At 34.3% G+C, this 17,602-nt stretch overlaps 1 protein-coding gene across 1 annotated transcript in view; it reads left to right on the top strand.

The window, feature by feature from the left end:
• KCNT2 (potassium sodium-activated channel subfamily T member 2) overlaps nucleotides 1–17,602 on the top strand; it is a 226,476-nt gene that overhangs the window by 119,351 nt on the left and 89,523 nt on the right. The window contains 4 exon segments of the mRNA XM_017874830.1: nucleotides 11,517–11,666; nucleotides 13,358–13,452; nucleotides 13,455–13,490; nucleotides 13,493–13,585. Coding sequence (XP_017730319.1) covers nucleotides 11,517–11,666; nucleotides 13,358–13,452; nucleotides 13,455–13,490; nucleotides 13,493–13,585 — 374 coding nt within the window.

Below are 17,602 nucleotides of genomic sequence, written 5' to 3'. Positions count from 1 at the left end.
TTCCTTTTGAATTGTTTCTTCGAATTTGCAGTTCAGTAGACATCCAACAACAAATTCACTACAAGTTTGAACACTACTTATTGTCCTATATCTGACCTGATTCATGTATTTACTTTACTAAATGTGCTCTGTAGACACTAGAGTCAAAACGCTGGAAAATAGAAATGAAAAATAGCAATATGATTATATAAGCAACTCTGGGGAAATTCACTGTGAAAAACATTATTTTCTCTTATATCTTACAGGAGGAGGTCAATAGGTAGTACCTACAATAATAGGGTAGTAAATGTGGTAACATATTATTAAGAAATGTCTTAAAACTCTTTGAAGTAAGCTCAGAATTTGGAAGCATGTGTTTTTAATTATTATTATTATTATTTTTGGGTCAAAATTTAAGCTATGAATGAGAAAATAGCATTTAATTAAGGGTTAAAATATTATTATAGTTTGGTCATTTATTTAGTCATTTTATAAATAATCATCACATGCATCCATACTATGTAAGGTACCGTGTTAGCACTTTGGGGAATATAAACTTGAATACATTGTGATCACAAATCAGACAGTAGTCTGATTAACAGGTGATTACTCAGACTAAGTGCAGGGCAGGATACAATTTAACATTGTTTTTATACGTATTTGGAATGTATTGCAAATTTCTGCTAATGGATTTGTTTTGCTAATAAAGATTCTTTTTAGTTATGGTAAGATTAATTACTTGAGAAGAAGTCAAATGACAACATGGAGAGACAGCAAAAGTGTCCTAGTTATAATTATTTTTAAAAGGGCAAATGATAAAATGTAAATAACAGTAATAGGAGGTTCCTAAGTTCCTATATGTCTAAGAATTAATATTGATGGAATGTATCTTTCCTAGAAAATTCACTACAATGTTTTAAAGTAAAGGTACAGATATAGCAAATACTCAATGGCTTGAAGCACTTAAACAGAAGTGAAGCATATGGTATTCACTAAGCAAGCAGGCTGTGATCTGTGCAAGACAGGGGAAAGTACAATGTAGCCATAAAATTTTATTAATGCTGAAATAGAACAGTTTAAAATCAGTGAGATATAACTTATTTAATAATGGAATTAAAGAGCTGAGGATGCAACTCCAATATTACAAGTGAATTTATTTTTTCACCTGGCAGTTTAAAAAGTAGATGAAAAGTCTTAACACGATTTTAGGGTATTTTTTGTGTGTGGTGATAGTGGGAATTAAATGAACACTTCAAAAAACCCTTTGGAGTTACTGAAGGAGAAATCAACATTAAGGGCAGTGAATTTAAGCTAATTTCATGTACAACCAACCTTTTAAATCTAACTTTTGCACTCTTTTTTATTTCTCATTGAAGTAGATGCCTTTCAAAACAGTGTTCATTGTTTATGATCAGTGTCAATAATGCATGAAAACCATTTAGCATTTTCCTATTTTCTCCACTTTTGACGGCCATTTTTCTTATCCTGAAAATGGCAAACAGCTTTCCGGTTCCATCTGGTGGTAGAAAATTGATTACCATGCTTTATATTGTGTCTGCAACTTTTAATCTTAGAACTCAGATTTCTAATTTGATGCTTGGTGACCTACAATGTTGGGGCAGTTCCACTATTCAAGAACTGGAATTCATAAGCATCTTCCTAGTAGACTGAGGTGTCTTAATTTTTTTTTTTTATTACTTCTATCTGGAGTTCTCAAGTACTTTTCTTTCTAGATATTCTGCATCTATACAGTCAGTTCTGTCTGCAGATTTACAAGAATAAAAGTTCATACAATATAAAGTTATGTGTTAGCTGTTTATTTTGTAAACTCACCTATTTTGGAAGCTTCTGTGTACCCCACATACCCCTGTACCATAAATTATATTTGTCTTTCCAATGGCACAGGCTACGATTTGTCAGAATTATTTATTTGACCTACAGTGGCTAAACTGTAGATTCCTAACATTGATAGTAAAGGCACAATGATAATACCATTTAAATATTTTAATTTTTAAATAAAGTTTGCAATAATTGTGAAATAATGTAATTCATGAGCACAAAAAATCACCCTGGGAAGTATACAAATAACAAAATGGTTGCAACCAAAGTGACATTATTTCCATAGATTATGGAATTAAATAAAGTGCATTAATTTTAATTATATTTAAACCTTTTGGTGACTTATTTTAGACCTTTAAAATCTCTTTGAAATCAATATAGTGAGTTAGTATATTATCTTCTTCAAAATAGAGTATCAATAAAGAAATTTATATTTAACTCATTTGTTAATCTTATTCAAGTACAAACTTGAATGAAATTCTTTCCTAAAATGTCAAAATATTTCTATAGTTACATATATGCAAAATTTCTGTAGTTATATTTATATATATGTAAATACTTTTACTACATAGTGAAGAATGAATTATATCAAAGTTATCTTGTGATAAGGTACTCTTTATTACAGTTGATGCAAAGATAACTTAGTTTGATAATAAATATAAATATATAAAAGTAGCTAGTATGACAATCTGTGTCAATTTTGGTGAATCTGAAGTAAATTATGTATCATCTGTTTAGCTACATTATATAGGATCAAAGAGAACAAAATGTACCAGCAAACTAAATCCAAGGATTACAATGTAGATAGAGGTGCTTAAAACAGCACATATAATGCTGTGAAAGAGGTACACTCCCACTGATGATTACATTTTACAACTTTAAAGACAGTGCTTCATAACACCAAGGCTGTTCTTTAGTTTACCTCTAGTGTGATGACATTCTTATATGCCTTAAGAAAATATGAAAATTAAAAAATAAATTCTACTTTCTAACTTCTATTAATATGAATTTCACAAAACATACAGCTTCATAAAACATATGAAGTCACCAATATAATAAGATTTTGTGCTATTTTATTAAAATTGGGACTACTTTACTGAGCAGGGTAGTACGGCATATCCTGAAATAAGAAAAGAGTATACAACATATTAAGAATTCAATATATTGTATCTGGGACAGGAAATTTCAATTAAATCCTTTATTTCTCCCTTTGGAAAAACTGGTATGAGGAAACTCTTAAAAACAAAACTATATAAGGTTCTTTTACTGCATTCAGAGGTCTGTGTTGAAATACATTTCTGCAAAGAGCAGATCCAACTACTTATTAGCTAACAGCCCTTATTCCACTTGGTTGATTATATTGAAGTACAGGACACTAATATGTGAGTTAATTCTTTCTGCCAATAAATAACCATTTGCCTTGAATATGCAATCATGGGTAAGTGAGAAATATGCAACTTGTATTTAAAAAAAAAATGTCCAAATTGATTTACACATAATCCAAAAGTTAATGGAACAAATAATATCTTTACCTTGGAAACAATAAACAGAATGGAATAAACATATCTTTTCTGTGGTTTATGTTTTCTAACCAATACTTACTATGCTGAGAGGAGCCGTCATGTTGTCCCTGGTTTGGTGATTATAATCCAAAATTGAGGACAAAAAATGAATCAAGTATTTTATTTGCTAATCTTCTTATCCTTCTATAAGAAGAGATGATCGGAGAGGGTGACAGATAGAGGAGCACAGTGGTTATGCATCCACCCCCAGCTAAGTGAGGTGAGGTCCAAAAAAATTACTTATTACTCATGGAAAATAGGATATTTGCCTGCAGTAGGAGCTAACATCTCATTTGCCAGTTAGACATCTGCTTATGTAGTTTCCTGAGATTATTTGAACATGAGGGAAAAAAGAGAAGGAGATGGCAAGTTAGGTAGATGACAAGTCAGGGAGTAGAGACTGCTGTAGAGCAGCCCACACTCTTGTGCATGAGTTTCCTGAAGCACAACAGATAGTTTAAAAAGGTTTGACTTATCTTTCTAGTACCCCGCCTACTCCACAAAGTGAGGCAGCTCAAGAAGCTAGAGTCTATAGGGTGTACCGCTAGGAAATAACAAAGAGTGGAATGCAGTTTCTTGCTTACCAGTGATGTTATACAGAGGCCCAACTCTTACTCGCCAAAAAACATTTTCATGTCTCTATAATATAGGCATCACGTAGTTACCATCTTCATAGAGAACAAAGATGACAGAATTAGCCTAGAGAGCAGTGACATCCCAGGGAGAACAAACCTGAGCTAGTAAGATTGGAGCTTCAAATTTGACAGGCCTGGGTTGGATTTAAATGGAGCTCCAACATGATTTTAAAGAAATGGGATCTGCCTAAAATATTATTACATGATAGGAATGGGAGATCTGAAATTGCATGGCTGAAGGCTACAAAATCATGGAATTTGTAATTTATTTACTTCACTAGACTTCTTTTTTCCTTTTTCCCAAGCAATCAACTTGTCTTCCAACATCCTTTCCTTCTAATTTTTTTTTCCATTAAGACATTTGTTTAGGGTATAAAAATGTAAAGAATAATAGACACAAGCTTCTTTTCCTTCCAAGATGTCTCATCAAAAATTTTCTACAGCTCTCATGACTGGTATTGGTATTAGGTGCATGAACTCTACAGCATGCCCCTTTATTCAGAGGGACTAGAGACCTAAGGGATTCTTTCTTTCTTTTCTTTCCTTTGTTGCTCAGGCTGGAGTAGCTGGGATTACAGGCATGCACCACCACACTTAGTTTTTTTTTTTATTTTTTATTTTTGTATTTTTCGTAGAGACAGGGTTTTGCCATATTGGTCAGGCTGGTCTCAAACCCCCGACCTCAGATGATCCACCCGTCTCGGCCTCCCAAACTGTTGGGATTACAGGTGTGAGTCACTGCGCCCGGCCGGGATTCTTTCAAATATTAAACGTATACTGTTCTTCTGTACTCCATTTGTTTTTTTAATATCATATTTCATCTCCATATTCTATTCTTTCTTTCCTTTTTTTTTTAAATCCAAGATCATTAAAAATAGCTGTAGCTAGCAATGATTTTGAGAACAAATGTGGGCATAAAGTTTGCTGAGAAGGATTCTTTACTATTCAATTATCAGTCAGTATAGTAGAACAGCCTCACAACAGTATGAAGTAGATAATAGATTATACTATTTTAGAGGTTGGAGTGTACCTCAAGGTTAACAGTTAGTAAATACACAAGCCTCTTATTTCCCCTAAATGTTCATTTAATTGCTGTAAACACATCTCAAATCTTTAGTAAATGGTTTTTCATAATTTTCAGTGAGCTTCCCATTCTATGCTTTTTGTCCATAATATTTCTTGTGTTTTTACTACTGCTATTTTAATCTAATTATAACATTAAATTGATATAATACTAAATTCACTTTATGTCCATTAGTGATTATGAAATTCAGCATTTTTTTTTTTTTTTAATTCTAACAACACATTTATTATAGAGAAAGTAATTCGTTAGACCTAAAAATTATTCTGGTGAAGGCAAAAGGAATTATTTAATTAGAAAAGCAGAACATTTAGTAATTGAGCATGAAGAACATTGTTAGATTATTCTTTGTGCATTTAACAAAACATATATTAAGCTCTTCCTCTGTGTCAGAACTGATGTCGCATCTTGGGTATATAGTGGTAAACAATACATGCTCTCTTTTCTCATAAAGCTTATTTCACAGGGAAACAAGATATTAAGAATTAATTAACACAATCTAATATTACAGTATTATGAAAGGAGAAGTACACTACAACAAAACTGAGGCAGTAATGATTAAGCTGAGGGTCAAGAATGGATAGGCCATAGGAGGTAGAGAGAAAAGTATTGTGGAAAATCCTAGACATAAGAGAGAGTGTCTTGTTCAGGATGAATTAAAGACTTCTAATGGCTGATGTGCGCAACAGAAAGCAGACAGAAGTAATAGATGAAACCTGAAAGACAGTCATAGAACAGACCAGCAGGGCTTTGTAATGACAATTTTTCAAAGTTAAAACTTTATCAAATTGAAGAAGGAAGCCCTTTAGCATTTTCAATGGGAGAGTGACATGAAATAATTTGAGATTTTGAAATTTACTCTTATTACATTCCTATAAAAGGATTTGTGAAAGCATTCACTGGAAACAAGGAAGTGAGTTAGGACTGTTTTAAAGGTGTAAGAATTGATGATGGAGAAAGGAATAAACAAATAGGTGAGTACAAGTCACACCTGGGTGACAGAATTAAAGGATTTGCTGCTATAAGAAGTTTGGAAATGCACTATTTATTTATGTAATTATTTCTCCCTCATTCAAAATCAATCTTGAATTAAGTCTACCCAGATGTAAAAAGTAAGAGAATAAGAAAAATAGAAAATTGGGATAGAACAGTAAGCTGAAGACAAATGAATGATTTTTGGACTTATAGGACGTAAAATGTCCTGCATTACTAATAAAGGTACAAAAACTTGGCTTTTAATATCCTAGTATCCTGAAGAATGGAAACAAAACAGCAGCAACATTCACACTGAATATTGGAGTTCCTCAGAACTGACGTTCCTGAACAAAGTGCTGACTTTTTAGCTGGAGTGTCTGGAATGAATTATTATTTGATCTACCCATGCTGGCAAGATCATCAAAGCCATTGAACCTCAGTTTTTTTATCTGTGAAACGGGGATAATAGCATATATCTCATAGATTACCAGGACAATAAAATTATTTCATTAAATAAATATTTTTGAACATCTACTATGTCTTAGAAAATGTTCTAGTCACCAGAAATCCTCCAGAAAACAGGGTAAACAACAGGGCTCAGTGGTTCCACTGCCACATTCTGCTGAGATTGGTGTTGGGTGAGATGTTGTGGCAGAAATAAAGGGTAATTAGCATGCAAATGAAGATATAATGTGTTGCTAACATAAAGATGTCAATTTCATCCAAATTTATTATTTTAATTCCATCCCAACAATCATACCAACACAACATTCTTTTTTAAAATAGATAAGCTGATTCTAAGTTTACATGATAAAATGAAGCAATCAGAGAAGTGAGGAAAATTTTGAAGGACAATAATAATGAGAGAGGATTACCTTATATACTTAAAAATAATGCACAGTTACAATAATTGAAATAGTGTGTTATTAGTGAATACATAGAGAAGAATCAATTAACAGGCTACAAATTATATGTACTTCTAATACAGGCACACATAATTAGGAATTTGGTATTTGATAAAGGAATTATTTTAAATTAGTGAGTAAAAAGATAGATTATTCAATACATTGAGTAACTGGGTAGATGCTCAAAAAAGTTAAATTCAATACATTCATCATAGAAATGGAAAAATGATTACTTTGTGCCTAAATAAAATATTAGTCCTAAAATATTAATAAGTAGGGGCTAGGGGAAGCTCATATAATGTAGACCAAATGCTGCCCTAAAACACCGCAAGGAAGCAGTGAAAAATATACAAACGAAAAGCTTAAATTATTAGTATCAATCATGGTGGGTTTTTTTGTTTTGCCTTTTGTGATGCATTTTATTTTTTATTTATTAGAAAATATTTCAGACACTCAAAAAGTATAAGAATATTATCATGAACATCAATGTACCTAGCATTCCAGATTAAAAAATAAATAAACATTCTAAATGTTTGTGAAACCTCACATACACCATGTCTGTTTGACATCTCCTCTCTTTTTCTAAGACTTAGTTTGCTGCAAAGCTGAATCTGCAGACTATTATTTTATCTAACATTTTGTATTTAAGATTTCCCCATGATGCCTTGTAAGCACTGGGACTTGCATTTTCACTCTTATCTATATGGATATTTATTTGTTTGTTTATCCATATTTCTTTTCACTGTTATCTATATAGATATTTGTTTGTTTATCTATCCATATTTCTTGTGGCTAAGAATATTTAAGATTGTTATATATTTTTCTCTTTATTAGCAAATTTTCGGCCCAGCTGTGTATTATATTGGAAAAATAAGCAGGAAGGGTGTTGGGGAACTTCTCTTTCCTTTAACGCACTGGGATCCTTCTTTTCTTTCTTTTTAGGTTTTAATCTATCCTTTTCTTTAAGCCTCTGATCTCTGAGACTAAGCATTCGCTTCATGGTCGCATACTTCCTTGTTTTCTTTTGCTTCCCCATGGTCACGCCACACTCCAGGTTCTTCCGTAATCACCAACGGCGCAGTACTTCTACCGCAAATTTTTCAAGTCTACCTTCAGAACATACCCAGAATCTAACATAATCCAAACCATTATCATCTAGGTGGATCATTGCAAGAAGAAGGGATCATTGTCCCTTCTTCAGTCTGTTTTCAACACAATGACCAAAGGGATTTTATAGAATATGAATTGGACCTTTTGTACTAGTCTTAAAAAATCTCCGATGATTGCCAAGTCATCCCAGTGAAAGGTCAAAGCCATAGTACAACTATTTATAAAGTCCTACATGATCCCTCTTCCCATCTACTTACCTGTGGACCCATTTTCTCCCCCTCCCTGAATTCCAGCTAAACTCGCTTCCCTGCTCTTCCTTAGCCCCATCAAGCATTAACTCTGTCTCAGGGAAGTGCTTGTAGCTCCTTCTGCCTGTAATGGTCTTCTCCAAGACCTCTCTTGCCTTCCTCAAGATTTTTACTCAAATATCATATTTTCCACAGTCACACTATTTACATTTTATTCTACCTGCTAAAATGTTAGCTCCCTTCCTGCTTTATTTTTCTCCCCACCATTATCATCTCTAAACACAACACAATTTGCTTTTTCTTGTTTATTGTTGGGCTTCTCCCACTAGTGATTCTATAAGACAAGACATTTTTACCTTTTTGGTTAACTGCTCTAACCTTTTAATCTAAAGCCTTTACTGACATTTCACAGGTGCTCAATAAATATTTTGTGTATTAGTTAATGAGTGGAGACTGGATATACACACCAGCATTACATGTTATATTGATGTCTAGCATTTCTCAAGCAAATAACGTGAGCTGAAAATAACAAAATATGTATATTGACAGTTAGATGAATTTAGAGATTCGAGGTTAACTATTAGAGGTTTTGAAGAAATCATAAAGAAAAAAAATTCCAACAAAATGACATCCTAAAAAATGATGCTGCCTGAGGGGCAATGTGCCAGTATAAAATAGCAAGGCAATAAGCAAATTATTTAAGAAAATTTATCTGAACTGTCTTTGTCTGATTCCATCCCTTTCTGTTCCCTTCCAAGTTACCACATTGTGTTCCCCTGTCAGCTTCTGAAATTAGAGTTCTAATTCTCTTGAATAGCTTTTAGTACCCTTGCATGACAATTAGTTGACCTCATGCTGGCTTTTGAATCTCAAACAAATACTGATGAATTACCAGCACCATCTCATACATTTTCAGCCTTTCAGATAGATTCTGTTCTTGCCAAGTACCATCTTGCCAATTAGTAATGTGGTACATAACAAAATAACTTTATTTTGTTTGCCAAAGGGAACATTTTTTCCACCAGGGACAATCATTCTTAGGAAGCAGTAGCTAGATGTAGTCATATGCAATCAAAAATCAAAATTGTTTTATGTTGTTGTTTTCCTATTTCCAAAAATACATTAGCGTTATGGAAGAATGGGTACAGGTTTTAAAAGCATTATTGTTTAGTAAGTCGACTAGGTTTATTTAAAATGGCTCCGGAATTTAGCAGTAAGGAAGATGTAACATCAGAGTAATATTGGCAGCTTACATTTACTGCATGTTTTCTCTGATCCCAACATCTCCCAAATGATTTCTTTGTGTTACCTCATTTTATCTAATCCAATGAAGCTGATACTGTTTTTCACTGAAGAGATAATCACTGAAAAGTTAAATAACTCACAAAAGATTGTAGAGTTTGGCCAGGGCCAATGGCTCAAGCCTGTAATCCTAGCACTTTGGGAGGCCCACGCGGGTGGATTGCCTGAGGTCGGGAGGTCAAGACCAACCTGGCCAGCATGGTGAAACCCCATCTCTACTAAAAAATATAAAAATTAGCCAGGCATGGTGGCAGGTGCCTGTAATCCCAGCTACTCAGGAAGCCGAGGCAGGAGAATCGCTTGAACCCAGGAGAGGTTGCAGTGAGCTGAGATCGTGCCATTGTTCTCCAGCCTGGATGACAAAACAAGACTCCATCTCAAAAAACAAACAAACAAACAAACAAAAAAGATTATAGAGTTTATAGAGTTGAGACTCAGATTAGACAATCAAACTCCAGGGCCCAGGCTCTTAAGCATACTTAAGAAGGAATGAAGCAGAAATGAGGCATACTTAGAAAATATAGATATTTTTTAAAGCTTATTGACAATTTGAAAATATTGATAAATGTTACCTTCCTAATAAACCCTTTAGACAATACTCAGTCCAAAATAGCTTTTAAAGTCCTAAACATGGCTGTAATGCCTTGTGATCTGTTTTGATCCATTAAGAATCTATTAGAGATTATGATAAATTATTTTGATTTTATATATTTATCATATTGCTTCTAAACTGTGCTTTTTTGTAGAGTTCATAAGCTTCATTCAGCAAAGGTAAATTAATTTACTATATAAAATGAGAAATAAGCTACTTATATATCCATTATAAATTTCTCATAAATTGAATTTTTAATATATTTCTAAAGTCACTGAGTTAGGCAGGCAGTGCAGAATGTTCCAGAACAAAAGACATTGCACTTTTGTAGTAAACTTATCTTTTTTGTAAAATACGTTTGTGGGATGTCTTTTGGAGATTTAGTCAGTTCAGGCTGTTATTACAAATTACCACAGCTTGGGCATTTTATAAACAACGGAAATCCAAGATCTAGGTGCCAACATGATTCAGTGCTGGTGAGGGCCGCCTTCTGAGTTTTAAACAGCTGACTTGTATTCTCACATGGAGGGAAGATAGCTCTTTAGCATCTTTTTAAAATGCACTAATTCCATTCCTGAGGGCTCTACCCTCATGACCTAATTGCCTCTCAAAGGCCCCATCCCCAAATACCTTAATAATGGGATTAGGATTCCAACATGAATTTGGTGGTTACAAAAATATTCAGTTAGTTGGAGAGATCCTTACATTTATCACAGAAAACTGTCTTTTCTTGACTGCTATAGAATTGGAAGAAAGTTATTGCTATGATATGAACAAAAAATAAAAATATATATTCTATAAAATCAAATTGATAAATTGAGATACATTTGTAATTTTAGGTATAAAGCAAAATAAAATACCTACAGCAGCCACGCAGGTATCATAGGTAAGATGACCTTGGCTATATTATGGAGACTGTACAATAAATTTTAGAAGATATGCATGATAGGATATGTATAAAGAGAGACTGAAAGTTAAATCCTGTATCTCATTGATTCATTATGAGAGTAAAGCTCTTCATTAGCTGGATCTTGAAAAGCTCCCATTTTCTAGAAAACTGCCATTTCTCAATCATATATGTATATATACACTACTAATTTCAAATTTTTTGTAGAAACTCTTGAATATAATGTCATCTTCAGAGTTCAAAGCATTACTCAGCTGCTTCTTTGGATTGTGCTTGCCAGTTCTTATACAGTTGAGAAACAGTTCTATGACAACTGTTTTTTAACCACATTCACTGTGTTTTCTTTTTGTGTGTGTGTATGTGTGTGTGCTTGTGTTGCAGAGAAGGCCAGCAATCGCCAGAACAATGGCAGAAGATGTACGGTAGATGCTCTGGGAATGAAGTCTACCACATTGTTTTGGAAGAAAGTACATTTTTTGCTGAATATGAAGGAAAGAGTTTTACATATGCCTCTTTCCATGCACACAAAAAGTATGTCTCTGCCTCAGACAAAAATTAAAATATTAATCAGTCCAGCATACCATGTGGAAACCGTTTTCAAAAATAGAATGCATATTGTGCTCATGTGTTTAGGCATTCCGAAATTTTTGTCACAATATTACCCAATGTTGAAACATTTGAACCCTGGTGCCTGTATGGTATCTATAAGACTGTCAGGAGTAAATTATAATTTATTAGGAATATTTCATTTAGCAACTTTTAAAGTCTTTTTAAAATATTTTAATCCATTAAGAATTTACAAACACATGAAAATCTTCTTCACAGACCTGAATTTTAAGATGTTGATTAGGAGCTAAAACAAAATAACACTAATATTTCTAAAACTGTACATTTAAAAAAAAAAATCTCTGATGGTGGCCCTTGTTTTGACCTGAGAAATAAGTTAAAAAATGAATAAAACTACCTTCCAATTCAAACGTAGACCTTTTTTTGCTTTTCCTTTTGGAAAAAAAAAAAAAAAGGGATTTACTGAAGAAATAAAAATGTATGTGTATAATGAAAACAACATATTATCTGTATTAAATGTTTTAATGTAGCATATTTTGGAGGGTTTACAATATACCTATATAGTCTACTAATCTATTTTGTAATGTACAGGAACCCCCAACTTACGATGCTTTGACTTACGATTTTTTGACCATGATGGTACAAAACAATAGCCATTCAGTAGAAACCGTACTTCCTGTATCCATACAGTCATTCTAGTTTTCACTTTCAATAGAATATTCAATAAATTACATAAGCTATTTAACACTTTATTGTAAAACGAGCTTGGTATTAGATGATTTTGCCCAACTGTAGGCAACGTAAGTGTTACGAGTATCTTTAAGGTTGGCTAGGTTAAAACTATGATATTTGTTAGGCTAGCTGTATAAAAAGCATTTTTTATTTAATAATATTTTAACTTATGCTGGGTTTATCAAGGTATAACTTTATCATAAGTCAAGGAGCTTCTGTATTCTACTTTACTTCTCAATGTAATTCTATTGATACATATACTTTTATTGCTTAAAAAAACTTTAAACTTGATTTAATTTGTAACACTTTAAGGCATGTTGAAATAAAAGATTCAGGATAATTTGTGCTTCCAGGAAGCCCCAAAATATGTAAGAAATTTTTTGAGGATCCTGTTGCATTTAAAGATTGCTATTTTTTTCTGACTAAGTGCATACTTATTTTAGACTGTTTAAAAATATATAATTTTTTTCCTAAAATTTAAAGTAAACCAGCTATAATAAATTCAGGGACCCTGGTTCTCTTTTAGGTGACCACGGGTAAGTTTCTTTCCTTTGGCCAATAGTTTTAAGCTTTTTATTTTATTTTTTTTACCAAAGTAAGAAATGCTGTTTATGTTTTTTTGACCAAAGTAAAATTGTTGTAAAAATTTGCAGAATAATATTGCCCTTAGTATATACATGCACTCATGTTGCTTATGTTCTTCCATTCATTTTCATTAAAATGTAAATTTATAGTGGTCATAATCAGCTAAATTAGTTTTACAACACACTAAGCACATAGTTTATTTTCCTGTAAAAATGAGGATCTTGAACTTCTAGGATCATTTCAAACTTCAAAATGCTATGACTTAAAACTTTTAGTTTCCTCAGTCTTAACAATCATTTACTAATTTTCTTACAAACTCTTTATTTTTTTTATTTAAGGTTTGGCGTCTGCTTGATTGGTGTTAGGAGGGAAGATAATAAAAACATTTTGCTGAATCCAGGTCCTCGATATATTATGAATTCTACAGACATATGTTTTATATTAATATTACCAAAGAAGAGAATTCAGCATTTAAAACCAAGACCAGCAAAGAAAAAGCAATGTGTCCAGGTCATTTTATCATGGACCTTCCAGATTACCTGTACATAGCATAATTGCCAGCATGGGTAAGTATAAATGAATTTGAAAATATCATTAATTTATTCCTAAAATAAAAAAATAATGATAGATACAAATGCATTTCCATTTTTGTTAAAAGTTTAAAGCAAATTTCAAGCATGCAGCATTTTACAAACTAGGTATGATTAGGTATACAGAACAACATTTCTAAGTTGTGAATTTTTTAAAAAGTACGATATTAGCCTACTGTGGTGGCATGGGCCTATAATACCACCTATTCCAGAGGCTGAGGTGGAAGAATTTTTGAGACAGGAGTTTGAGAACAGCCTGGGCAACATAGAAAGACGCCTGTGTCCCCCCCCAAAAAAAAAAAAATCAATCTAAGATATTAGCAACAAACACAATCATTTTATATTCTCATAAGCTCCATACACTTTTTTTTTTTTTTTGAGCGGAGTCTCACCTGCTCGCCGCAGGCTGGGTGGGTGGCGCGATGCTGGGCTACAGAAAGCTCCGTCCGTGGTTATCACGCCCTTCTCCCGCTGCCATCAGCCTCTCAGTTAGCTGGGACTGGCGCGCCCGCACACCCCAGGTAACTTTTTTGTATTTTTTTTTTTTTTTTTATAGAGCGGGTTTCACTGTGTTAGTCAGGGCTGGTGTCTATCCTCCTGACTTCGTGATCGCCCCTCGGTCTCCCAAAGTGCTGGCAATTACAGCGTGAGCCCTGCCGTCCCAGCCAGCTGCATACACTTTTATATTTCAGTTCTCTTTGTATTATCATCAGCAAAAGTTATTCAAATATTCTTCTTTTCTCAAAATTTCTTTCCTCTCCACCTCTTCTCACCATTGAACTTGGCTTTATATCACACAGAAGAAAAAAGATAAAATCAAAAAAACTTCATGCAAGTAAGATTTCCTTACAGTTGGCTACCAAACCATCTACAAACATACCAAGATTAGTATCTGTCTACAAGGAACATGTGGCCTTTTTACATACTCGAAACCATCTACATCTTATTCCATGAACCATGCTGTTGTTCCTCCTCAGAGAAATTTACTCTGTAATCTATCCTCATACTAACTTCATTTTCTATTCAGAATCACTGGCTGATCCTCTCTCTCTCATTGGCTCTCTCTCTTTCTCTCTCTCTGTCTCTCTTCTCTCTCTTCTCCTCTCTCTCTGGCTCTCTCTCTTTGTCTCTCTCTCTGTCTTCTCTCTCTCTCTCTCTCTCTCTCTCTGTGTCTTCATATCTCTGTGTGCATCATACACATGTAATTTTGAACCTTCTGTGATAACAACTTCAGAGACAAATTTCTCCAAAGTGTTGTGTTTAGTGGCAGACTTTAGATTTTATTGTTGTCCTATATCCATGATTCTATCCAGTTCAATCTAACACCTGCAGTCATATCACTGAAACTATTCAGGCAAGATCACCACTCTCCTCTTTGTCACTACATCTAATGATTGTCTTCACAGTATATGACAAGAATATTGACCATGTTCTTCCTGAAACACTCTAATGACGTGTTTTTCTGCATTGTGCACATTCATTTTCTTTGTGTGGTCATGTCTGTTCTCATGGATTCAACTGTCCAAAAAGTGATTATTCCTTTACCTAAAGCATTAACTCAACATCTATTTACAGCAAAAGGAACTGTCTACTGGTTATTTCTATTTGAGTATTGCAGGAAAAGCTAGCACAGCATATTCAAATTAAACTGATCTCTACACTCTCATTCAACACCATTTTCTCCTTCTCCTTCTTTTTTTTTCCTAAAAAGCAGATGACAACATTATCCTTTGATTTGTAAAGTCACAATTCTGACTTTTCACCACCCACTCTTCTCATACCTCATAGTTAACCAAATTCTATGAAATCTGACCAGTAGATAGCCCCTAGAATCATTCAGTTTTTTTTCCATGTCCACCACCAACATCATCATGGTCTGTGCCTCCATCCTCCTCTCCCTGAACTGCAGGATCAACAACCTTGTCTTCTTTCCATGTCTCCAGCCTTGCCACCCTACACTCAATTCTCTACCCTGCCACCAGAGTAAAAAATTTTAAATATAATTTTGATAATATTTTCCTGAATAAATCACCTGCTTTCTACTACCCATTGGAAAAAAAGTCTAAATTCTGTCGTGTGACTTAACTTATAAGTAGGTTTATAAGTTCTTGTTTGCATTATGCAATCCTAGTTTTCTTAAGTTCTTGTTTGCATTATGCAATCCTAGTTTTCTTAAGAATGTTCCAGTTTCTTAGGATTATTCCAGTTTATATAATTGCCCTGATGTAATTATTAAAAGAACCCCCTTTTACTCTGCAGTATCCTAGTTTAGAAAATAAATTGCTTAGTCATTTTCTTTATAGGCTTTTTATTAATGATATTTTTTTACTTTTCTAGCCCCACATTTTACCACACCTTCGCTGTTCTCCTAAGCGCCAAACATACTCACTTTCTTTCAATCTTCACTAATTTTTTTTTCACCAATGGGCCTTAAAACATTAAGTTTCCTCTGGCAGGAGCTATTCCTCACACCCCAACATTGTCTAAGTAAATATCACTCCCTCCAAACACAATGGTTCTACCTAGACTTTCTTAGGTAATCCTATTTGTCATTTACATATGTTTATTCTGCAGTAGCAATATTCATTTTTAATGTATTCAAAAAGTACTTATTGTGTGCCTAATATGTACCCAAAAAGGTATTTATTGAGTACCTAACATGTACCAAGAACTCTCGTAAGTATTTGTGATAAAACGTTAGTGAAGAAACAAACAAAGATCCTTCATTCACAGAGCTTACATTCTATTATGGAGAAGACAGGCAATAAGCAAAGTATATATAAAAAATAATTATATTACTTAATATGTTAGTGGGTTATAAGTTATAAAGGAAAAACTAAAAGAAGAGAACAGAGCTAGTATAGGAGATAATTAAATTTGGGAGAAGCGGAGTTTTAAATGAAGTGGTTAGTAGGCCAGAAAGTGATGTTTGAGCAGATACCTGAAGGAAATGAGGAATTAGTCCTGTGGAGGTCTGGAGAAAGAGCATTCCTGACAGAGATAACAGCTGGCACAAAGGTCCTAAAGTGGGAGCCTGGCTGGGGTGCCCCAGGAACAGTAAAAGGGCCCTTGTGCCTCAAGCACAGTAAAGGCTGGAAGAGTAGTAGGAGATGAGGAGGAACAAGTAGAAAGAGGCCAGATTCTGTCAGGATTATTTAAGTCCATATGAGGATTGCAGCTTCTACCCTCAGTGAAGTGGGAATTATTGCGAGATTTTATGCAGAGCCATTGACCTGATCTCACCTATGCTGACTTGTTTTTGTACTCAACTCAGGCTGCTGTTGAAAATAAATGGTTTGAAGCAAGGATCAGACTATTTTCAAGTGGAAGTAGTAAGAAGGAGAAAATTCTGGATGTACTTTAGGATAATCAGGATTCCTTAACAAATGAAATTGAACTGTGAGAAAAAGAGAAGTGTGAATAAACATAAGGTTTTTGGATTAAGCAAGTAGAGAAAGGGAATGGTCATAAATTGAGAGGAAAGGCTGGGAGAATGCAGGTTTTGGCAGAGGGGGGAAGGTCCACGGAAGAAAAAAGAGTATTTTGGAACACCTTGAAGATGTCTAACAGGAAGTTAGATGTAAGAGTCTAGATTTCGGTGGGGCGGAGCAAGATGGCCGAATAGGAACAGCTCCAGTCTCCAACTCCCAGCACGAGCAACACAGAAGACCGGTGATTTCTGCATTTTCAACTGAGGTACTGGGGTCATCTCACTAGGGAGTGCCGGACAATCGGTGCTGGTCAGCTGCTGCAGCCCGACTAGTGAGAGCTGAAGCAGGGCGAGGCATCGCCTCACCTGAGAAGCGCAAGGGGGAAGGGAATCCCTTTTCCTAGCCAGGGGAACTGAGACACACAACACCTGGAAAATAGGGTAACTCCCACCCCAATACAGCGCTTTAAGCAAAAGGGCACACCAGGAGAATATATCCCACACCTGGCCGGGAGGGTCCCACGCCCACGGAGCCTCCCTCATTGCTAACACAGCAGTCTGCC

Source organism: Rhinopithecus bieti, unplaced genomic scaffold, assembly GCF_001698545.2.
Source record: "Rhinopithecus bieti isolate Rb0 unplaced genomic scaffold, ASM169854v2 scaffold_9420, whole genome shotgun sequence".
Lineage (NCBI taxonomy): Eukaryota > Metazoa > Chordata > Mammalia > Primates > Cercopithecidae > Rhinopithecus > Rhinopithecus bieti.
This window is presented reverse-complemented; position numbering and strand designations above follow the sequence as displayed.